The sequence below is a fragment of the Urocampus carinirostris genome, chromosome 16 (genome assembly GCF_059441175.1).
Source record: "Urocampus carinirostris isolate Australia breed hairy pipefish chromosome 16, RoL_Ucar_1.0, whole genome shotgun sequence".
Taxonomy (NCBI): domain Eukaryota; kingdom Metazoa; phylum Chordata; class Actinopteri; order Syngnathiformes; family Syngnathidae; genus Urocampus; species Urocampus carinirostris.
This window is the reverse complement of record NC_142364.1, coordinates 29,135,187-29,156,399: the sequence shown is the minus strand read 5'-3', so window position 1 is coordinate 29,156,399 and position 21,213 is coordinate 29,135,187. Positions and strand designations below refer to the sequence as shown.

Here is a 21,213-nt window from a genome sequence, read left to right as displayed (position 1 = left end):
AAAAGTAGAAAATAATGTGATTTAATAATACTCCTATAAGTACAAAATGCTCCAAAACATACTGAAGTAAATGTTCCTGAGTACATGTTACTACCAACCGCTTTTATTTTTCCAACCATTTTGAGAACGAGGGCTACTTCAAGGGCATGGCATAGCACAAAGGCCACCTCGATAACGCACTTCAGTACAATAATTGTAATTCATTTAATTAACTCAAGTTTTCTATCTTACTGATAATTTATGTGAGAACTCATTTTTAATGGTTAATAATTATTGTGAATAATTCAACAAGGTATGAAACAGATACACTTCAACATGCAATGTTTTACTTCTTCTTTACCTTTCCAATTGTTTCAATTACAAATGCTCATAGGGGGAAAAAAATTAAAAAAAGACAACTTTATTTTTTTTTGCAGGAAATCATGTTAATTTTCTAAGATGCTATCATCAGATTTAGTTTCATGAACCCTGCACCATTTTTGTACGAAATAAATATTATTTAGGAACAAAAATAAACTCTTTTTGAATAAAATAAAAATAAAATATCACATACTTTACTAATCACTAAATGTGAAGCCATAAAAACAAAACATATATTTTAAACTTAATAACAGATTTTTAACATTTTTAAACTCCATCTTTGCTAGGGCACTGAACCGTTGCTACCAACGACATTGTCATTTGTTTGCCTGTTAGCGGGAAGACTGGCATTGCAAGCTCTTCACAAGTGTACTGTAATCTGGAGTGTAAATTGACCTTGTTCGCCCCCAGCTGGACATCGGAGAAAGTGGAGAGGATATCGCTGCCATTCTTCTCATGTCAAGTCAAGTCAAGTCATGTTTATTTGTAGACTTTAATCACAAAGTGTCAAAGGGCTGCACAGACCACATAATTATGGCAAACCACAGACTATTATTAAACCATCCCCTGATCTAAAATCTACATGAGGGCAAGGAAAAACTCAAAAACCCCAACATGAGGAAAATGAAGAAACCTTGAGAAGGGACGCACATGAGGTAATCCCCCTTCTGGGATGCCCAGGCTGCAATGGATGTTGCAATAACAAATACTACAGAGATATTGTCAACATGAAATGTAGGTTATTCCTGTGCTATAGATTAGAAGTGTGTTTTAAGCTTAGATATAAACAGTTCCACTGAGTTTGCAGATCGAATCTCGGGGGAAGAGCATTCCACAGCACTGGGGTCCGAATGGAGAACGCTCTCGAACCTGCGGATGTCTTCTTGGCTCATGGGATCACTAGTAGACCAGCATTTTCAGAGTGAAGACTCCAGACCCGAACATAGGGCAATATTAACTCTGAAAGATATGAGGGAGCAGGTCCTTGAATGATTTCGTATATTACCAACAGAACCTTAAAGTCACATCTTAAGCTAACAGGGAGCCAATGCAGGTTAGCTAAAAACAGGGGTAATGTGATCAAACTTTCTTGTCTCAGTTAAAAGCCTCACTGCAGCATTTTGTACCAGCTGAAGGCTCTTGATTTTGGACTTTGGGAGACCGGAGAGTACCTACCTGTCAACCTGTACGGTTTTGCCGTACAAAGTATGTTTTTTATACATTTTAAGACGAGTACGACGTACAATGACATCTGTACGGAAACACGCAAATTTGTCAATGATGGGTACCATCCGGTATACACCGACTATCACGAAACGGCAAATCAATCAAGTCAAAGGAGTTCGCTGCGGAAGTCTCTATCTCTGTATCATTTTTTTTTGTTGCAAACAAAGCGAGCGGTTTGATGCTAATGTCCCCATGCGTCTGCCACCTGGGGATTTCCCATCATGCATCATTCAGAAAAAAATATATTATGTACGATTATTTTGTACGGGAAATTACGACAGTTTGTATGGGCATGGAGCTGTGGAGGTTGACAGGTATGCAAATGTATTGAGGGAAATGATAACTAAGGATACCTAATAGAAATACAGAAGATCTATATGTAACGGGTGTAATAATAACTTTTGTTTTATTGAAATTCCTGCTGAAATATGTTGTATAGTTTCTGTATAAGTGTCCTGCAATGATGAGTCCAACAGTGCCAACTGCTGGTATGTGGTAAGGTTTGGTTTGGCTTTAGACTTTGCGACAGGAAGGTGGGGGTTTTTGGCAGTCTACAACGAGCTGCCAACGGTAAGACACGATCTTTTGGTGCTACGCAAAAAGTTAATTTTAAACATTAAAACCTCAGCTGACAAATTTCTCAACATGCACAGTAATATGATTGATGTTGTCAAGCTGTTTGGATTTATTTTCGTTTTATTCTGTCGCCTTTTATGTTAGTTTTGCCCGACGTTGCATGTTGTGCTAAAATGCTAATTCCCCTTATAGATCAAAGAGGTCAAAGCCAGCAGAGAAGGCTAACCACCTGCTGTGACTCATTCATTTGCAGGTAAATTGTACCCGTTATTATACTCATTAATGTTATTATTTCTATTTTTATATATACAGTATATAAAAAGGATGATGTGGGTTAAAATTCAGACTAAAGAAAAATATGTTGAATTCATTGTAAACGTTAAAAAAAAACACTATACGATCTCTTGTTAAAAGTATCTTGTTAAAATGGATGCAAAAATGTATTGTGATGGTTGATATTCTAAAATATATTTTATGTAAACTGAAAAGAAAGCTTTGATATGTTTTTGCTGGCAGTCTACAACGAGCTGCCAACTAGCTTACCACGTGTTGTGACTCATTCATTTGCAGCAACTCTAATAAAAACCTCATCATCCAGTCCAGCGTGAATGTGGATCTTTGGTGGGACAGGTACGCCGCGGTTACATATAGGCATTTTTTTATGTTTTGTGATAGCCAAATAATAGTTGAATGTTGCAAGATGAAGGATTGCAACGAGTTGGGCAACATTGCTAACGTACCAGTGTTCTCTCACTCCAATGCACTAAGTGGCACTATTACTATTTGAATCGTATGACTGAGGTAATACAAGGCACGCCTTCCTGTAATCTTATTGGCCAATCACAGAACGACGTATCGAATCACTTGCAGCCTTTGGAGTGTGTCTAGCACATTTAGCTAATTTTGACTCTAAGCTAAAAACAAACCATTACAAATTACGATAATCAAGTACAAAAGGTTTCCCTTGGAATCTATTTACATTAACTGAGATACGCTTCCTTTATCATCAGGAATTCCACCATGGTCGGTGTTAAAGTGATCGGAAGCGATCCGGAATTCATACCGGAGCTAGCGGCCGCCGGCTCAAGGCTCACCGTGGTAAAGTTCACAATGGCGGGGTAAGATCAATGTTGGACATTACTCACCTCTTTTTCGTGTCTCTTTTCCCATACTAAGCTGATCATGAGTGATCAGCACTCATTGCTAGGAAAACATACCAGCTAATTGTGTATGTTAGCCCCATGCTAGCGTTAGCAACTCTGACCGATATACTTAGAATGACATGGCACTCTCCCATTAACCTGACTCTTCGTGATTGTAAGTTCCCATAACGGTCCGGCTCATAAAATGCAAATGTACTATTCAAAAGTACATTGTAGTACATCTGTGAAGGTGTGTACGGTATGATAATGTCTGTTCTCTGTTGCAAAATACTGTTTTCTACCCTCGGTGAATCATTTCCTGTTAGTCAAGTCATGTTCATTTGTTTAGCCCTTAATCACAAATAGTCTCAAAGGGCTGTACAGACCACAGATTATTGCAAACTACAGACTATTATTAAACCAACCCCTGATCTAAAACCTACACGAGGGAAAGGAAAAACTCAAAAACATGAGGAAACCTTGAGAAGGAACTGCACATGAGGTAATCCCCCTTCCAGGATGACCAGGCTGTAATGGATGTTGCATTAACAAATAATACACGGATATTGTCAACATAAAATCTAGGTTATTCATATGCTATAGAATAAAAGTGTGTTTTAAGCCTAGATTTAAACAGTTGCACTGAGGTTGCAGATCGAATCTCAGGGGGAAGAGCATCCCACAGCACTGAGGCCCGAATGGAGAACGCTCTCGAACCTTCAGAACTCTTCTTGGCTCTTGGGATCATTTGTAGACCAGCATTTTCAGACCGGAACATAGGGCAAAATTAAATCTGAAAGAGGGGGAGCAAGTCCATGCATGATTTTGTATAATACCAACAGAAGCCTAAAATCACATCTTAAGCTAACAGGGAGCCAATGCAGTTTATCTTAAATCAAAGTAATGTAATCAAACTTACTTGTCTTAGTTAAAAGCCTCGCTGCAACATTTTGTACCAGCTGAAGGCTCTTGATTTTGGACTTTGGGAGACCGGAGAGTAGTGCATTACAGTAATCGAGACGGGAGGTAACAAACACATGAGTTATAATCTCCGCATCCGACTGAGATAATAAAGTGTGAATTTTAGCAATGTTGCGAAAATTGAAAAAAAGGTGTTCTAGTATCTAGCTGTTTACTTTATCGTGAATTCTGTTAAATTATAGCCTTTTATGATTTCATTGATTAATTAGATTATAAAAGCAAACAGCTATACATATTTGAGTTGGTCAGTTACAAACGAACTTAACTGTATTGTTGACAGAGGAATAACAATACCTTAATGATTAACCCTGGTTATCAGTCAGGCAGTGGAACACGATACATCCAAGACTGGTGTCATCTTTATTCATGCTGTGATACAACTATATCTCTGGTGTAAAAAACATATACTACGGGTTGAAGACAACCAGTGAATAGTATGTTATGTTTGTCCCACAGGTGCCAGCCATGTGTCAGAATAGCTCCAGCTTTCAACATGTTGAGTAACAAGTACCCACAAGTTGTCTTCCTAGAAGTTGATGTCCATATGTGTCCGGTCAGTGTAATTTCAAACACACTAAGTACTAAACGGTGAATTCCCAAAAAATAAAACAATCTCAAACAATTCCTTTTGGAAATGTATTCACTCGGTTGTTAGTGTCAATTTAAGGAGGAAAACTCAATTTCTAAGGTGTACCTCACATGACTAATGCAGCAAAATCAAACATTTTTGAGGATAGTTGACATATTAAACTCCCTATAGAAATTGAAGACCTGCCTTTCTGTTCCCTAGACAACAAAGGACGCCAACAATGTATCAGCCACACCAACATTCTTAATCTTTAGAAACCGTGAACGGATAGACCAATTTCAAGGAGTGGATGTTGCTGGCCTGGATGAGAAGATTAAACAACATACAGAGAATGATCCAGGAAACAGTGAGGACCCTGACATCCCAAAGGGATATGTAAGTGTACTTTGTTTTATCACTGATAATTAATAATGGCCTTAAAATGAGAAGGTGGCAGCACGGCGGCGCAGTGGTTAGCGCGTGTGCGGCACAGTTCTAAGGTCTTGAGAACCTCCTTTGTGGGTTCAAATCCAGCTACCGGACTTCCTGTGCGTAGTTTGTATGTTCTCCCCGTGCTTGCGTGGGTTTCCTCCGGGCACTCCGGTTTCCTCCCACATTCCAAAGACATGCATTTCAGGTGGATTAGCCGGTCCAAAATTGTCCCTAGGTGTGAATGAGCGAGCGAGTTGTCTGTCCTTGTGTGCCCTGCGATTGGCTGGCAACCAGTTCAGGGTGTCCCCTGCCCACTGCCCGATGATTGCTGGGATGGGCTCCAGCACCCCCGCGGCCCTACTGAGGATAAGCGGTGCAGCTAATGAGATGAGACCTTTGAATGTGAGGGATATCCAAATGTAACGGGGTTATACATTTTAAAATATAAACTTTAGGGTGTTTGACCATTTTAAATTGAATATTGTTTCTTTGTACCAGTATAGCTTGTAATAGTGACAATAAGAATATAGTGTGACTGGCCATTTTCATCTGGCAAGTTTCTTTTTTTCCCCAGATGGACCTCATGCCTTTCGTGAACAAAGCCGGCTGCGAGTGCCTTAACGAAAGTGATTGTTGTGGCTTTGACAACTGCTTACTGAAAGACTCTTCCCACCTAGAATCTGATTGTGATGAACAGGTAACGAACATAACACAGGGATGTGATTTTTCCGCTAATTCGCGGAATTCCGCTTTTTTTATCTCCAAAAATAAAATTTTAAGATTTCCGATTTTTTAATTGGTAAAAAAAAACGATTTCGTCTCTACAGCATTCCATTTTAGTGTTTCCGTAACTGAAATGAAACGTACTTGCGATTGGTTGAAGTCTCCGTGTTGACCAATAAACGCGCTTGTTATAAAGGCGTAGGAGTATGCCATTGTTCATTTCTCACACGTTTTTGCCGAGTGTTTAAAGAAAGATGTCCGAGATCGAACGCAAAGATGCTCCGCGAGGTAAAGAAATTGATACGATCGTAAAAAACAAGTTTCGATCGGACTGGTTGGAGAAGGAATTATCTACAAATGTTGGAAAGAAGACTGTGACGAATTTGTTCAGTGACTTTATTCGGAAGATCGATCGTGCCGGGAAAGCGCTTTGCATTTGATGCCATGATACCATTGTCTATGGTGGGAGAGGTTTCAAAGCTCTTGAAAGTCAGGCAAAGAGCAAAAAACACGTGAAAGAACTCCAGTCAAGAACAACAAATTATTCCATCGCTGGTAGTTTCGGTGCCCAAACGAAAACTCCAAAACTTTAAGGCCTCCATCCCTTATTGACACCACAAACGGAAGCGGTAATAGAGAGACGTGATCCACCCCAAAAACCTGTACCAGTTGCTGATAGAGTCGTGAATTTTGAGGTAGGTGTAACGTAATAAAAATGGCCATAAATATTTAACAATTACAATAATAGATTTTCATGTGTACATTACACCAACACTTTACTGTAGGGCCTATACTTATTGTACTTTCATTTATAGATAACATCTTCTGCTATAACAAAGAAATTTGTGGTATGTTCTAATATGAGTTACTTTTCATTTGGTCATGATACAATTATTTCTTCATGAAATTTGAACTCTTCAACATGATTTATGTGTTAACTTAGTAATCACATGAGTTAGATATGATGATATTCTCAGTGATAGTTTTTAAAAGCAAAGGCAGTCCAATTTTTTTTAATGTGACTGATTTTGAGTTGACTTAAACTGTAATTTTATATGGGATAGTTCAAAATACATTGAAAATTGATGCTGTTGTTTTGTCTATTTCTTTGTCATCTGAGTGCATTGAAAGTACTTAAAAAAAACGTAAAACCCATGAGCTCCGGGGGGCTTCGCCCCACTTGTCCCCCCACCAGGGCACTGCCCTGGACCTAGCTGGGTGCCCGCGGCCCCCAGACCCCCGCCTAATTTTCAGATAATTTCACTTTGGTCAAATCACATCCCTGATAACAGACAACAAAATAATTATACTTTCTTAAAATGTTAAAAAATTGCCTTCAGCAATAAGTGTTTCTGACCACAGGACTGGCTATTATTTTTGAACAATTAATGGTAGTTATATAGAGTAATAACCACATTTTAACAACATTTTTAGATGTTCTGTATGTTGTTTGCAGTTGCTGATAACTATCGCTTTCAATCAGCCTGTGAGGCTTTTCTCAATGAAGCTACAATCATCAGAATTTAGTGAGTATTTTTACCGTTTGGTTCTTAGTTGATTTAAAGTGATTTCTGAGTCACTCCATTCTTTTCTGATTTATTAATCTCCCTTTTGTCTGTAACACCGTGCTGCATGCCTTTTTCTTGTGCCAGCCCAATCTCCGAAAGTGGTGAAGATATTTACCAATCTCCCACGGTCTATGGGCTTCGATGATGCAGAGCGAAACGAAGCCACCCAAACTCTGGAGCTGGCAGAAGAAGACTACAAAGATGATGGAGTCATTCCACTACGCTATGTCAAGTTTCAGAATGTGCAGAGTGTAACAGTAAGAACTATTCTTGTTGCCTCTTTACTTTTTTAATTTAGAATTACAATTGATAAAAAAGAATAGGCGCACATTTTTACATGATAGTGATTGGAGACTGGCTAGAGTTGTATGTGCATCACAACAATAGCGCCATAAAAAAGTAGTGCAATGACATTAAGCAGCAATATATTTCCCAAATAAATGAGTTGAGAAATAAGTTATGAATATATTTTCTATACATCGGCTAGAAATATATTTTCCTAGTCTAGCACGCTTGTTTAGGGTGATGATGCTGTTTGGGGAGAAACTATTTCTAAGCCTGTTTGTTGTTAATTTAAAAGACCTGCTGCATCTGTCCGAGGGCAGCTAGGTCTTGAGATAAAATAACTTATTTTTAGATGCTTATTTGCAAAAAGTATCTTTTTAAAAAGGACCACATAGTATATACTGTACTGGCTACTGATAAGTGGATCTATAGTTTTACTCATCCATTAATCCTGGTTCATTGAATGAATGAATGAATGAAAACTTTATTTCGATCATTGTAAAATAAAAACAGGACAAAAACAATGACTCAACAACCAAAATAATGTTAAAAGGGGTAGTAATAAGCAGACGCTTATTTTCCCTACCCCTTCATCTTCCCTATTACATTTTACAAATAGCTCCTCTTTTGTGTTTAATACAACAAAATGTCACGGATATACATTTTACATTGGTCAGATATCAATAATTATAATAATAACAATAGTCACATATTTTATACACTAATCATCGTATTACCCATTTATTAACGTTATAATGCTACTTGTCACTAAAAATCATTGTGACACCAATGATAATAACAACAATAGCAATAATAACAGTTATGATATAATAAAGTTAACAATAACAACAAGGTTAATTATATATTTAAATGCAGTATTTCCAATCTCTAGTATCACTCATACAACATTTTCTTCATCTCCGTATTCTGCTAGTAATGTTTTTTTGTATTCAAATTTGAACACGTGAATAGTTGGACATGGCTTGATCTCGTCTTGTAAATTGTTCCAAAGTTTGACTCCACACACAGACACATACATACTTTTCCTGGTGGTTCTCACAAGTGGGATTTTGAATTTACTACAGCCCCTTAAGTTATAACTTCCCTCTTTCCAAGTGAATAATGTTTGGATGTTTTCTGGCACCATGTTTTTGTTGACCTTAAATAGCAGTTGTGAAGTGAAAAAAATTACTAAATCATCCAATTTTAATAATTTGGACTGCAGGAATAACATATTAGTATGATCCTGATATCCTACCCTGTGTATGGTTCTACTTGCATGTTTTTGGAGGATAAAAAGGGGCTGTAGTGAACTTTTGGAATTATTGGCCCAGACACAAGTATGGCAGAACTAGAGAACAATATAATAAATACAATGCATTATAGTTAAAAAGGAATCTGCCATTATTAATTATTGAAATGCATTTAGATATCCTTGTTTGTATGTGTCTGATTAGTGTTTTCCAGGTTAATTTATTGTCTATTATGACCCCTGAAAACTTAAGCTCTGATACAGTGTCACTGAGCCAATTTGACAAATAGTACACACTTTATATCCTTTAACAGCAAGCTTTGGCTAGGTTTTAATTTGCATCTAAAAAGCTTTACTGTGTTAATATTTATTAAATGTGTAGTCTCCTAACAGTTTTTTTTCCTGTACGTGGATAATCTTCCCGTTTGTGTGGTCTAAATGTATTAATGTACCATACCTTTTGATATGACCAAAAGGAGAAGACAATATACTTAACCGCTTGTCTCCTCATGTGAAAAGAAAAACATCTAGCACCTATTTATTTCAATTTGTTTGTCTTTTTTTCTCCCCTTCCTCAGTTGTTCGTCAAATCAAACCAAGGAGATGAGGAGACAACCAAAATAAACTACCTGACATTTATTGGTACCCCGGTACAGGCCACCAACATGAACGACTTTAAAAGGGTACATATTTATCAGCCCAATCTAAGAATATGTGTGGGATTTGTTTGTTCTAATAAGTGAATGGTATTTGTACAGGTGGTCGGAAAGAAAGGAGAGAGTCACTGAGAGAAGTAAGGGCAACAGAGGATTGCTGATATTCTGAAGGACGTTTCCCTTTGCCAAAGCTGCAACACTTCAAGCAGACGTCGACATACAACACACACATAGATGCACACTCCTCCACTTCTGAATAAAAGAATTACAAGTCTCTAGGAACACCGTCTATACGGATTTGTAATGGAGTTCCAATGAAAATCCATGTAAATAAAACAGTCAATTTTCAAAGGCTTTTGTGTCTTTTGGGGGTTTTGGGCCACTTATACTTGTAGCAACATTTTTATAATGCCGATAAACATTGTTACATTAATGTATTACTTTCATTGTTTTGCAAGATTCATGGTTCATTGATCCTTTATAAGCGCCTGGGTTGTTGGGGTACCACTTCATTTAGTGTGTCTTGGGCAAGTAGTCTGGCAGCACCCATTCCCTTCCAGGCATTTTTTTGGGGTAGGAGTTTGCTCCCTCACATAAAACTACTTGTTGTTTGCAGATGACACAGCACTTGTGGCTAATTCTAAGGAAACATTGAGAAGGTTGGTAATGGAGTTTGGAAGAGAGTGTGATAGGCGTAACTTGTGTGTGAATGTTTGGAAAGAGTAAGGTGATGGAGTGGGCATGGTGTTAGAAATAAGGTTGCATGGACGGCTACTGGAAGAAATTGAAAGCTTTAGGTACTTCGGTTGTGATGTGGCTGCAGTTGGTGGAATGGAGTGTGAAGTACTGAACAGTGAATCAAGGAAGCGTGGTTTTGGGTGTTCTGAGGAGAGTGATGAGCAACAAGAGTATGAGTATGGATGTCAAGAGGGGACTGTATAAGAGTGATTGTGCCGACTGTGTTGTATGGTACAGAGACTTGGAGCCTGAACGCAGATTTGAGAAGGAAATTAAATGTTTTTGAGATGAAGTGTTTGAAGACTATGTTAGGAGTGACAAGATTGGATAGATTGAGAAATGAAATTGTGAGAGACAGAACTGTGTTTTTTGCTACTTTTTCCCTTTTTAAATTTTCTTTATATTTGTCTGTGTGTCTTGCTGTCGGTCACCCCTCTCGAGTGGTATGACCACGGTAGATAGGAGTTTGCTCCCTCACATAAAACGCTACTGGTTTCCAATGATACCAGGAGTAGGAGAAGCTCCCTGATCTGACTCAGATACAGGACCTTTATTATCTAGTCGTCTGTGTCAAATGTCCTGCTCTTCAGAGATGAGACTGACTTTGGCATAGATGGGCACAAGATTTTAAATCTTTTTTTCTGACTTTGAGGATTATAAAGGGGGGGTGTTATTTTTTGAAAAAGCCTTTTCCGAGATTAGCCATTCTCAAATATTTTACCCCAAGTACCACAACTTCAACACCGCACCACTGAGGACGCAATTCTGGACAGGTCTGCATTTTGCTAGCTGAAGAAAATGGTTTACAATGTGCAACCTAATCACACACCGCGATAGCGGCGACAGCTTGTTGGCGTTCTGTCATTTAGACTATTAACTTGGAGGAGCCGGGAATCAAACCTGCGACCTCTCTACTTCCTGCTGTCCCCTTTCTCCATTGCTGATGGTTCCTGACCTGATTTTGCATAGTTGGCACCACATGACGGAAAACCAAGACATTCACAAAGACTAATTTGTTGGACTTGTCCCTGTAAAGATTATGTTTTAAATATTAAAGTATTATATACGGCTGTTAGTGGTAAAAACATATTTTGAAAATCTTGATTTGAACAATTACCTAAATTTCATAATCTTATGAGCGTGCATTTTTAAAAGAAATACTTATAGGTCAGGAAATCTGTATTACATAACATGAAGCTTAAACTATTTTCTGGCATCTTGATGCTACCGGTACGTCCTAAAACCAAAACCTTGTGAAAGGCTGGGCAAAAAAATGCATTTTTCCTTGTATGTTGTACCACTCGTTTCACATCACAATACAGCGACATCTCGTGGTCAGATATTACACAATGACTCTTTGAACATACCGCATGATTCAAATAGTAACCGAATAACCTTGTAGAAAAAAAATGCTATAAAATTCGATTCAACTTTGTACTGTACTGATGTACAGTGTATTCTTGTAATTTTTGATTAGATAATTTTCTCTTTACAGTACTGTCACAAAACGTGATTAATCATTCGAGCCAGAATTACTACTATCCGATCATCAGATTTTTCTTATTTTTTGTTTGCTAAAAGCAAGTAATACTGTATCAAGAAGCTGTTCTGCACGGTCGCTAAAATAAACGCATAAAAAGGAAGCTTGAAATACTTTTATTTTGACAAGACACACCCGGATGTGTTTAAAGTCTCCGTCAAATGTCATCTTGTGATTATTTCACTGACCGTCACAGGAAGGTTTGACTGAACCAAACGCTAAAAACACGCATTGGATTTACTTCGATATTATTTAATACCAACGGAAATATTTTTTTCCTAAACTCAACCAAAAGGAGATGCTTCAGTGAGCTACTGTCTACGGTGCGTACCTTCTACCTGAGCGTTATCCTATGAGCTGCGTTATATCCGGAAGTTCCGACATTACTGTTATTTTGCTTTCGCGTAGCATAGCACTGTAGCTGATCAAGTGTCACTGCGTAACATACATCAATGATTTAAAGTGAATATTAAACCACATATTGTATAGTGTATGGTGTCACTCGCAGCCGCTCAGTGTTTGAGTCTAGCACCCTATTACTATCTCATCGTTTCATTGATCACTTCATATAATCTCTAAATGCAAAACTCGTTGACATCGTAAACATTATTTCATTCAGTATTCCCTCTTTGAACGTAACGGTTCTGCAAAAAGAGAAATTCGATGATTGTACAACAAGACAACATGGAAACAACACATCTAAATATTACCGCAAGTTATCATCTATATTGCTAAATTTGTGTTTTCTTCCGGGGAATTGAGGGGAAAAAATCAGTCCATGCACATGTTTAATGCAGTGTATACTTAGTATTTTTGTGTGCAATTTTTTGCAAGCACTTGCTTGATATCATTGTCCAAATATATTTTTTTCTTGTGAACAACACACACATTTGTTGTTGTTGTCTGGGGACAAAAAAACCCGATCCTGACATTACCTCTGTGATTGCAATGGGAAATGGAAATTTCTCTGAAGGTCAGAACTTGGAAAGGCACACTGTTGTTTATGGTTTATTGCATTCAAGGGTTTAAAATTTATTATACGTCAAGTGAAAATCATGTTAAAGGATATCCGTGTATTGTATAGGCTGAACATGTCTTTTTTTTGTGCTTTTATTTAATCTTTGCTGTTGGCATTTGAGAATATTGACATGTAAAGAAGATAATAGAAACGCTCATGGAATCACCTAGACCACGAGTATTAACTTCATGGCCCGCAGGCCAAATTTGGCCCACCACACCATTTTGTGTGGCCCGTGAGAAAGTGCTGAGAGAAGCACAAGAGAAAATTGAGTCACATAGCAGCAAGCAAACATTTGCAGTTTTAAATATGTCCCCTACATATAGCCAAAGCCAGGTGCCACTTGCAAAGCTCCCACTGTGGCTGTATTTGTTGACTACTATTAATCAACCAGAGAATGCCAAGGACACCCGGCCTGATGTTGTTTTTACTTAAACTAAAAGTCCCAGAAGGCAGTTTGAAAAAATCCAAAATTTAAAAAAATTAACACCTCGTTGTCTTCGCAGGAAAGAAGCTTAAGCTCCTTTTGTATATTAAATGTATGAAATCTAACATCAAAGTTCCCATATTCAGGTAAACATTTTATACAAAAATAAAAGTAGAAAGACTTTCAAATCATAAAATTAAGTTAACGAAACTGTAGTGGAAATTAATTAAATTGTTGGTCTGCTTTTTTTTTTCAAATGCAGAGTTGATAAAGGGAAAAATATTGAGGGGGAAACAAACTCAATAATTGTTTTATAATCAAATCTTACATCCTTGAATTGTAATTAAATTGTGAACCTCCGAAAAGACTCCTGGGCCTCCAGCTAAGGCACACTTTTTATTCCATTGATTTATTTGTTCAGCCCCCGTGAGTATGGTTTTTCTAGCGTGTGGTCCCCAAGCAAAAATTTGTTTGACAACACTGACCTGGACCAAAAATGGCTCTGCTTCAGAAGGATGGTGAACCGTAATTGGTCATTCACTAAAGTGTTTGAGATATCATCTTCACAAGCCGTCATTCTCAAAATGGCCACTACCAATGACAGATAAAGTCATATTTGACAATTAAAATTTGATTTAAAATGCAGTGTTAAGGCTGGTAAAACCATATTATCTTTAGGAAAAGCCCTTGAGTTGCCTTTACTTTAAGGTACTTTCCCTTAAATATTGAATGTGTTGAAATACCGCATACATGTTTGTTTTGCAAACATGCTCTCACATTAATTCCGACTCTTCAGACAAATCATCACAATGTCTGGGAACAATCTGGTTCTGCCCATTGTCTTATGGGGCCGCACTGCTCCAACCCACTGCATCAGCAGCCTGTTGGTGATGGACGACTTCAGCACAATCATCACTGGCTGCCATGACGGGCAAATCTGCCTTTGGGACATGACATCGGAGCTGGAGGTAGTTGTCATTTTGTGCTCTTCATGGTTGGAGCGACATATTTTGAGGTTATTGAGGAAGGAGCATGATCTTTGAATTTTTGAGTGTCGTCTATTTGATCATTTTCTAGTTACATTATTTTGTAGACCAAAATGCATAAAAAATAGCAGATGTCATTCCCTTTACGTTAATTTTGATTTATGTGGTGACCCACTAAAAATATGTGTTTTTTAATCGTGAACATTACTCTCAACAAATGCCTGGTAACAGATTGTCTAATTTTATAGTATACTTAAAAGGCCATTGTACCACCCAATAATAATAAAATTAATAATATCCATTTACTGCAAGAAAAAACGGAATAGGAGTAGGCAGTTACAAGCATCTGCCTTAGCCTATTCCCTTTTGGCAAATGTTTAAGTATTGTTTAGTATTATTTTACAGCTGTTTTCGTGCAGATATTTGGTTGTTTCCTTTTAATAATTAGTAGTTTTTTTGTGCTCTGCTCAGATAAAAATCCACAAAAAACAATCAAACATTATAAAAAGGGACCTATGCATCGTTCACAGTTAACTATTTTCTACAATAATATGTTAAAACATGCAAGAGGATGGTCCCCTCAGTTTTTGCTCTTCTTGTTTTTCTACGGGATTTTTGCACAATTGTGTGGCTAATAGGTGCAAACTAGTCTGCACTGTTAGCACAGTTCAGGCAAAATGAAATACAGTTGTATTTTCCTTTTTAAATCTTAAGGATTAAAAAAAATGCATGCACAAAGTGTCAAAACTATTGAAGTATGGTTGATACTCCCAATAAATCATTCCTATCATTCAGGATAATCACATAGATGACAATACACTTTGGATAATGAGGTAAATCAAATTTGTTTTGATGATATTCTTAACTCCCTGAAATCTATCAAAGCATACTCTTGGAGTTTTGTACAACGAGACCTTTGGTGGCTCTCCTGTGTGTTGGTTTAGGAGCCATTTTTTTACTGCTTGCATCATTTAATTAAATTCATTTGTCATCTAGATTTGTCCTAGGGCCATGTTATTTGGTCATACAGCCTCCATCACCTGTCTGTCTAAAGCCAGCGCCTGCAGTGATAAACAGTACATTGTCAGTGCATCAGAGAGTGGGTGAGTATGTTATCCTTGTAAGGTATTTTTTCACTGTTCCTCCAAATGCATAACCAAATCAAAGAAAACGTAACAACATAATTTAAAATACAAATCTACATGTAGCTAATTATTCTATGAGTCATAAAATAATTCCCACCAAATAAAACAATGTACTGTATTTGTTTGCGTTTAAGGAATAGTGTGATAATGAGATGCAATGTAATGCCTTTTCATGCGCAATGTACATCACTGGTGATCCAGTGGTTGGATTCGGCACGCTCACTGCCGTGACCCTGGTTTGATACCCATTGCAAAGTTTAAGCTGAGAAAAAGTGAAACAAAATTTAAGACCATTGTTTTAAATAAAAAACTATGGGTGCAGGTTGGATATACAAGTGTGCATGAATAAATATGGTACTTTTCATTGCTGTAAATATCCATTACTATAACTTTGTGTTGTTTCCAGGGAGATGTGTTTATGGGACGTAAATGATGGTCGCTGCATTGAATTTACAAAGCTTGCTTGCGCTCACACTGGCATGCAGGTAAATGTATTATTATTATGTGTTATATTAATAATATCCTAGTATGTTATCTATATAGATAATCAACACTTCCCATCAAGTCTTCATTTATTATACAGACACAGAATTTATAAATGATCAATCATTAATTTTCTTTTCCTGTTACTTTTCCAATGTGAATTTGAAGTTCTATCAGTTCACTGTCAGCACTCAGAGAGAAGGTCGCTTGCTCTGTAATGGGCATTACCCAGAGATTCTTGTGGTAGATGCTACAAGTCTGGAGGTGCTATACTCGCTGGTGTCCAAAATCTCCCCTGATTGGATCAGCTCCATGAGTGTTATCCGATCACACCGCACACAAGGTTTGAAGATACTACGTACTTATTATTTTGTCTACTATTTAATGATCTAAGACTGAAGTGCCCTAAGTACTCCCCAGCATCCATTTGTAACCCAGCGTCCATTTTTTTAGCTGACCATGGCATATACTACAAATATTTCATCTGAAAAAAATCTAATTTGTACAATGTAAGACTTTTTGTTGATAACCAAATATGCAATTTGCCAAAATAGATAGCAATATGATTTTCAAAATTAAATATTATTATGTTACATTCTAAACACACCCTATAGAAAGCTATATAGGGCTCTGTTTGCAGACAAAAAAAGTGGATTTTAGTTTTCTTCATAAATTGCAGTAAAAAAAATAAATACAAGTTGCCCTTGTATGCATCAATTTTTCTATATGTGGCACAGAGAGGACCGAAGTCTGGACATCTTTGTCCTAAGAAAAGATGCTTAAGGTTATGTTCAAAATTGTGCAACCCCCACAGTGAATAAGTGTTTTTGCAAATTTGACATTTATTTTCTATCTAGCTTATAATTATTTTAAATAATGAGTTATCAAAAACACAGATACAACAGCTAACACAACAAAAGTATTTGTAATATACCAGTAGCTATTCTGTAATTAAGTGGTTGACAAAACTATCCAACCCCTTAGGTTTAGTACTTAGTACAACATCCATATGCAACAATAAGATCTTTTAGATGTAAGGCACAGCTAGACACATGTTTTTGGAAGTAATTTACACGATATTTTAAACTGACAAAGTAATACAATTATAGAGAGGCATGTTTTCATTATGATTTAACGTGTTGTTTTTTGCAGAGGACACAGTCGTGGCAGTTTCAGTCACAGGAATTTTAAAAGTCTGGATTGTCACAGCTGAGGTGAACAGGATGCAGGTATTATTTATTGGTCATTTCAAAAGGGGAAACGTATTATGAAGGTACCACAGTGGAACATGACTATATCAATAACCCTCTTTCAGGATTTGGAACCAGTGTTTGAAGAAGAGTCCAAACCAATATACTGTCAAGGCTGTCAGAGTATTTCGTTCTGTACATTCACTCAGAGCAGTCTGCTGGTGGTCTGCTCCAAGTTCTGGAGGGTAAGAACTGGTTTGGGTTAGTACAGTTGTCATATTTAGTCACAAAACGAAATCCCAAGTATGTTTTTTGCATTTGTCAGGTTTTTGATGCAGGGGACTATTCGCTGCTCTGCTCCGTGCCCAGTGACAATGACACAGCCTGGGCTGGCGGAGAGTTCATTGCAGCAGACAAAGTCATTATTTGGACTGAAGACGGCACCAGTTATGTATATAACCTGCCACCAAGGTACAGCTGCGATTCAACATCATTATTGTAGCCCAAAAACTGCCATAAAATAAAATTATATTACCAGTTGTTTATAGTCACCATTTGTTTTCTAGCTGCCTACCTGCCAGTATACATTTTCGCAGCGATGTGGGTAAAAAAGAAGGATCAATACCGCCATTGATCTACAGCATTGAAAACCGACAAACAGACAAAGAGGTTAGTTAAATAGCAGCTCCTTGAAACTAAAAGTGCACTATTCGGTTCTAAACAAAATGAACGGATGTTTTTTTTAATCCAAAGGAATGTAAATATCAGTAAATTAATACCGCAAATTCCGGATAACACACAGCACCTAATTAAAAGCTGGATGTTCAAATTAAAGAACCAAACTCAGTTTTAAGCTGCAGGCTTAATCCTAGCAAACCCCCGACGTGTGGGCAATTTGGTGTTGATGCCTTTGGCTGCAGCACACCAACTGGGCCGTGTCCACGCACACCTGAAACCGTTTTTAGCTCTACGACGTGTGTTTTTCTGGGCGGCAGTGGCTCAGGAGGTAGAGCTCGTCTTGGGATCAAGAGATCGCAGTTCGAATCCCGGCTCCTCCGTGTTACATGTCGAAGTGTCCTTGGGTAAGACACTGAACCCCTAATAGCCATGTAAGGGCCGTGCAGCCTTACATGGCTGCATGGCCGCTATTGGGAAATGTGAAGCACACTGTAAAGCGCTTTGGGAAGTCTTAACTTGTAAAGCGCTATATAAATGCAGATCATTTCATTTCATTTCATTTTTGGATTATGTGACCATTCAAGCTGGGGACTACCAAAACAATTATGAAAACGAACACATTTACTGCTCTGCTGAAAGAAAACAATTATTTTAAGTCCTATATTTCTAAACGACACTGCCAGAGCAGCCACTCTGTGGCAATTAATGCAACGCAGACATGTTTTTTGTGCTGTGGTGATTGTTGGTTTATGCGATGACGGATCAAATTGCATTATCTTGTTATTGTTCCTCAAGGATGAATGGAGGCTCCAGCGACTTTACAATGACTGCGACAGGGGTTGTGGGCGAAAAAGTTTAAAATATCCTGAGTACGTAGTCAATATTAAATAAAGTACCAAACCGCCAGTTTGCTTATGTATTATATAAATCATGTTGGCAAAGAAATCAACACATTTTTCCTCTAGAAGGGCATATAAATGTTTCCATATGTCGCTGCTGTGTTTTGTATTTAGAGTACATGCCTCATGGAAAAGGGCAACTTGCTGTTTTCTTTTGTTCCCTGCACACATAAGACATTTAGCGACAAAGCGCCATAATTAAAGAGCGCACCATTTTCCTCCAAACAGTGTTCCTGAGCACCCGACTGATCTACTATAACAGACGTTGTGATTAGTCATACAATTTAATTTGACCTCTGTGAAGTACTTGTTAATTTCATTAGTCTAATATTGCTGGGAAAAATGTTTTTCCTGCCACAAAAAAGAAAAAAAAGTTGCATTGTGTTTAAGGCCACAGTGATTAAAATGAAGCAGAAAATGTAGTGGCTTGTAGTTTGGAATTTATGGTATATCAATATGAATATAATCAAAACTATTTGACACACAGATGTGTCAACCTAATAGCTTAATGTCATAAAGTTCCTCCAATACTTTGGTAAACAGCGTAATCTGGAGTTTGAATTTACTCTACCACTTTCTAGCTCCTGATATGCCCTCCCGTGACACGGTTCTTCTTTGGCCGACGAGAGCCTTTCCACAAGCTTCTGATACAAGGAGACTCTGCAGGGAAACTTTCTCTTTGGAGCATTCCCGACTCCACCCCTCCACAGCCATTGATCACTCCAGCAGGTATGGACAGATGAGTTTTCAAAACAACAATAGTAATTACTAGGCATGCATGATCATTATTGGACTGAATTTTATCTGACACAAAATAGCAAAACATTATGTCATAGTTATCAGTGTGCTATCCCACAAATATACTAACTAGTCACAACTTCCTAGCTGGCACTACTTTCAAGTTTTAAAAATATTTTTACAATTTTAATGCAATAAAACAAAATACTCTTACAACGATTATAATAAGTTTTTCATATTTTTCATAGTTTGACTGGTCATCCAGAGTATATACTGTACCTTAGTCAGTGGAAAATAATAGTTCAGAGTCCTCTTTAAAATTACCATTCGTGTGGAATTCTAAGTTTGCTCCTAGCTAGGAAATTATTTCTATTTTGTTTTAGAATGGCTTAGTTTGCCAATAAATATAACCCTGTGTCACATCATGGCTAAGGGGTATATTGTTCTGTCGTATTCGCCTGTAGCATGCTACATTACAAAGAGTGAAGGCAGATTTCCTTCTCTTGCTATACCAATTACCAATAATATCAATACCAGCTCAATTGATCTAATCCCTGTATGTTTTTCTTTATCTAGAGCTGCAGGTCTCAACTGCTATCAGTCTCCAAGAAGCATTTGATAAATTAATTCCAGTCTCTTCGGGTATCATTGATCAGCTCAGCATCCTCCCAAGCAAAGATGAACCAATTAAGGTTGGAACCATTCAGAGAAAACCTTTATCATAAATGAGTGTAAAGTTTGAATATGTAACAAGCTGGATTTGTTAACATTTATATTGAATTCCTTTCGGGTTTTTTTAGGTTACGGCGAGTGTTTACATCCCCTCCCAAGGTCGACTAGTGTGTGGAAGGGAAGATGGTAGCATTATTTTGGTTCCTGCTACTCAGACTGCCATTGTTCAGTTGCTTCAAGGAGAACACATGCTTAGAAGAGGTAGAGGGATTTTTTTTCTCATGTAATATTTATGCAAATATATAGTTAGAAAGTGATGTCACAATTTTAACAGCAGATGCTGAATATAAGTATATTTCCCCATACCCCAATCTTGGACATTAATGGCACATTGTGTATTATTTTGTGCCTCCTAGTCGGAAAAAAAATAATACATTTTATTTCACACCATCAAAACTTTTCATAATGGGACTGCTCAAAGGTGATTTTTGTTGGAAATGTAGTGCTGAGAAAGTTACACTGATTCATGCTTTGTGGGAATGTTCCAAAATAGCACCCGTATGGGAAATTATTATTGAATATATGGAAAAATGTTTTAAATGTACAGAACTGTAGTGCCCCACCTGGACTTCAAAATTCTAAAGACTGGATTCAGGACCTGTGTTTGGATAAGTTTGAGGCACTTGAAGCTCCCGGATAACCCAGCAATAAACATTTGAAAAAATGCTGGGGCGTGTGAAAGAGTTCTATGGGAATAATGAGCAATGGGATGACTTTGGTAACTTTTTATCCACAATCTGTAATGCCTCATAGTGCTTAACACCACACACCTCGTTAAGTGTCCTGTTTCGTTTTTGATTTTTTTCATCTTCTTTTTTCTCTCTCTATCTAGCTCTATCCATCTATCTATCTCATATATAATATATATA

At 37.5% G+C, this 21,213-nt stretch overlaps 2 protein-coding genes across 4 annotated transcripts in view; both read left to right on the top strand.

The window, feature by feature from the left end:
- The window catches only part of txnl1 (thioredoxin-like 1), a 12,688-nt gene extending 2,567 nt beyond the window's left edge, over positions 1–10,121 (top strand). The window contains exons 1-9 of one of the 2 annotated variants that reach the window (XM_088320268.1): positions 2,734–2,793; positions 3,174–3,281; positions 4,743–4,839; positions 5,077–5,250; positions 5,861–5,983; positions 7,466–7,535; positions 7,662–7,834; positions 9,693–9,797; positions 9,873–10,121. In XM_088320268.1, the coding sequence (XP_088176394.1) occupies positions 3,184–3,281; positions 4,743–4,839; positions 5,077–5,250; positions 5,861–5,983; positions 7,466–7,535; positions 7,662–7,834; positions 9,693–9,797; positions 9,873–9,902 (870 nt within the window). In that variant the 5' untranslated portion in view covers positions 2,734–2,793; positions 3,174–3,183 and the 3' untranslated portion in view covers positions 9,903–10,121. Of the gene's footprint in view, positions 1–2,733; positions 2,794–3,173; positions 3,282–4,742; positions 4,840–5,076; positions 5,251–5,860; positions 5,984–7,465; positions 7,536–7,661; positions 7,835–9,692; positions 9,798–9,872 lie in introns of those variants that run through there. The other variant, XM_088320269.1, reaches the window with a different exon arrangement.
- A 2,104-nt stretch (positions 10,122–12,225) lies between these two features.
- wdr7 (WD repeat domain 7) overlaps positions 12,226–21,213 on the top strand; it is a 101,664-nt gene continuing 92,676 nt past the window's right edge. For both annotated transcript variants that reach the window (XM_088355669.1, XM_088355668.1), the window contains exons 1-12: positions 12,226–12,371; positions 14,290–14,461; positions 15,476–15,582; positions 16,031–16,109; positions 16,276–16,450; positions 17,260–17,336; positions 17,423–17,542; positions 17,623–17,768; positions 17,864–17,966; positions 19,456–19,603; positions 20,189–20,304; positions 20,413–20,545. In XM_088355669.1, the coding sequence (XP_088211795.1) occupies positions 14,303–14,461; positions 15,476–15,582; positions 16,031–16,109; positions 16,276–16,450; positions 17,260–17,336; positions 17,423–17,542; positions 17,623–17,768; positions 17,864–17,966; positions 19,456–19,603; positions 20,189–20,304; positions 20,413–20,545 (1,363 nt within the window). In that variant the 5' untranslated portion in view covers positions 12,226–12,371; positions 14,290–14,302. The remainder of the gene's footprint in view (positions 12,372–14,289; positions 14,462–15,475; positions 15,583–16,030; positions 16,110–16,275; positions 16,451–17,259; positions 17,337–17,422; positions 17,543–17,622; positions 17,769–17,863; positions 17,967–19,455; positions 19,604–20,188; positions 20,305–20,412; positions 20,546–21,213) is intronic.